The sequence below is a fragment of the Egretta garzetta genome, unplaced genomic scaffold (genome assembly GCF_000687185.1).
Source record: "Egretta garzetta isolate BGI_Z169 unplaced genomic scaffold, ASM68718v1 scaffold324, whole genome shotgun sequence".
In the NCBI taxonomy this organism is placed as follows: Eukaryota; Metazoa; Chordata; class Aves; order Pelecaniformes; family Ardeidae; genus Egretta; species Egretta garzetta.
In genome coordinates this window covers 32,864-34,162 of record NW_009259426.1, presented here as the reverse complement: position 1 = coordinate 34,162, position 1,299 = coordinate 32,864, and the positions used below count along the sequence as shown (strand labels likewise).

The following is a 1,299-nucleotide window of genomic DNA, read 5'->3' as shown; positions in this document are numbered from 1 at the left end:
TTTTTTTTTTTTTTTTTTTTTTTTGTCTCCAGCCACATCCAGGCCTTCGGTGCCGGGCTGCAGGCGGAATCCAGTGTCGCAACTGTCTGCCGCCGCCGCAGGCTCTGCTGTCCCGGGAGGGATCCAGGCGAGTCCCGGCCTCGCATCGCCCCGACTCATTCTTTTCAAATGCTCCACTGGGTCTTTTTCCTCTACTTGCTGTTTCTTTTCCAAGAGGGGAAAGACTTTGCAATAGAATAACAGAAGACTCCAACACTTGAGACATGGGAGGTTCGAGGTGCAGGGGGAGAAGCGCTCAGCACTGTTCTGCTTCGACAAAGCCCTCCTTCTCCTGGCTGGCCGGCTCCACCTCCGAGTACGTTGCACGGTTGGTGTGATTTCGGAATTTCATGGCAGGCCAGTGATGTGGCCTTCGCTGCGGACAGAAACAAAGACCCATCAGAAGCTACGACAGCGCCTTTCACGCCAAGCCTGCGGGGAAATTGGAAACTCGGTCCCGAAACAAAAACAAAGCTCTCTTTGTGAAAGCTTGACTTTTTTTTTTTATTATTAATAAAAAATAATTTTTAAAAAAATCGCTTCGTGCTTGGAAGGGTTCATTGTAATGCATGGACCTCACGGAGCTGACCCACTGATAAGGTTAAAAGGGGCAGCGGGGAGGAAATGGAAAGTTTAAGTGAAATTTCACATCGGCCTCAGAACAAGGGTGGCCTGTGCAGCCGAGGGCGGCCGCAGGCGTCCCCTGCAACCGCACGCACGCCAGCTCTGTGCAACACAGGGACATTGCCCCCTCTCAGCCGGGCGAAGATAAATGCATCAAACATTGCCAAGCGTGGAGGTACTGAACGGGTGGAGGCCATGCAGATCAACTCTCCGAAGCCTGGCTCTGCAAAGAGCACAGATGGAGGGAAGACAAGTGCTCTAGGAAAAAGCCAGCGAGCGATAAGGAAAGGCTGAGGGCTAAGTGTTGCTCACTCGCTCCGCAGCAGCTCCTATGCCAGGATTCAGCCCACTTCTGACTGCCTCGGGATCCTGCACCAAGCCATCTCCTGGCTTTTAACAGCAGATGGAGATTGTTGGACCCCCTATCTTTCCGAGAATTAAAATCTCCCGTTTAGAGCATCACCACCACTTACACAGTAGCTGATGGCACGACATCTATCAGTGAAGTCTGACAATTTTAGTCAACAAAATCCAGCTGGGCAATTCAAAAGGCAGCGCTCTCAACTCTATCATTGCTCCAACGGAGCCCTCCGAGCAGGCTGCGTGGCGACTGCTCATGCAAGCAGGTGGGGAAGC

General features: G+C 52.2%; 1 protein-coding gene across 1 annotated transcript in view; it reads right to left on the bottom strand.

The window, feature by feature from the left end:
- Positions 1–256: 256 nt before the first annotated feature.
- Positions 257–1,299, bottom strand: part of PLXDC1 (plexin domain containing 1) — a gene marked incomplete at its 5' end in the record, with an annotated part of 21,527 nt that continues 20,484 nt past the window's right edge. Inside the window, one exon of the mRNA XM_009637030.2 lies at positions 257–415. Coding sequence (XP_009635325.1) covers positions 296–415 — 120 coding nt within the window. The remainder of the gene's footprint in view (positions 416–1,299) is intronic.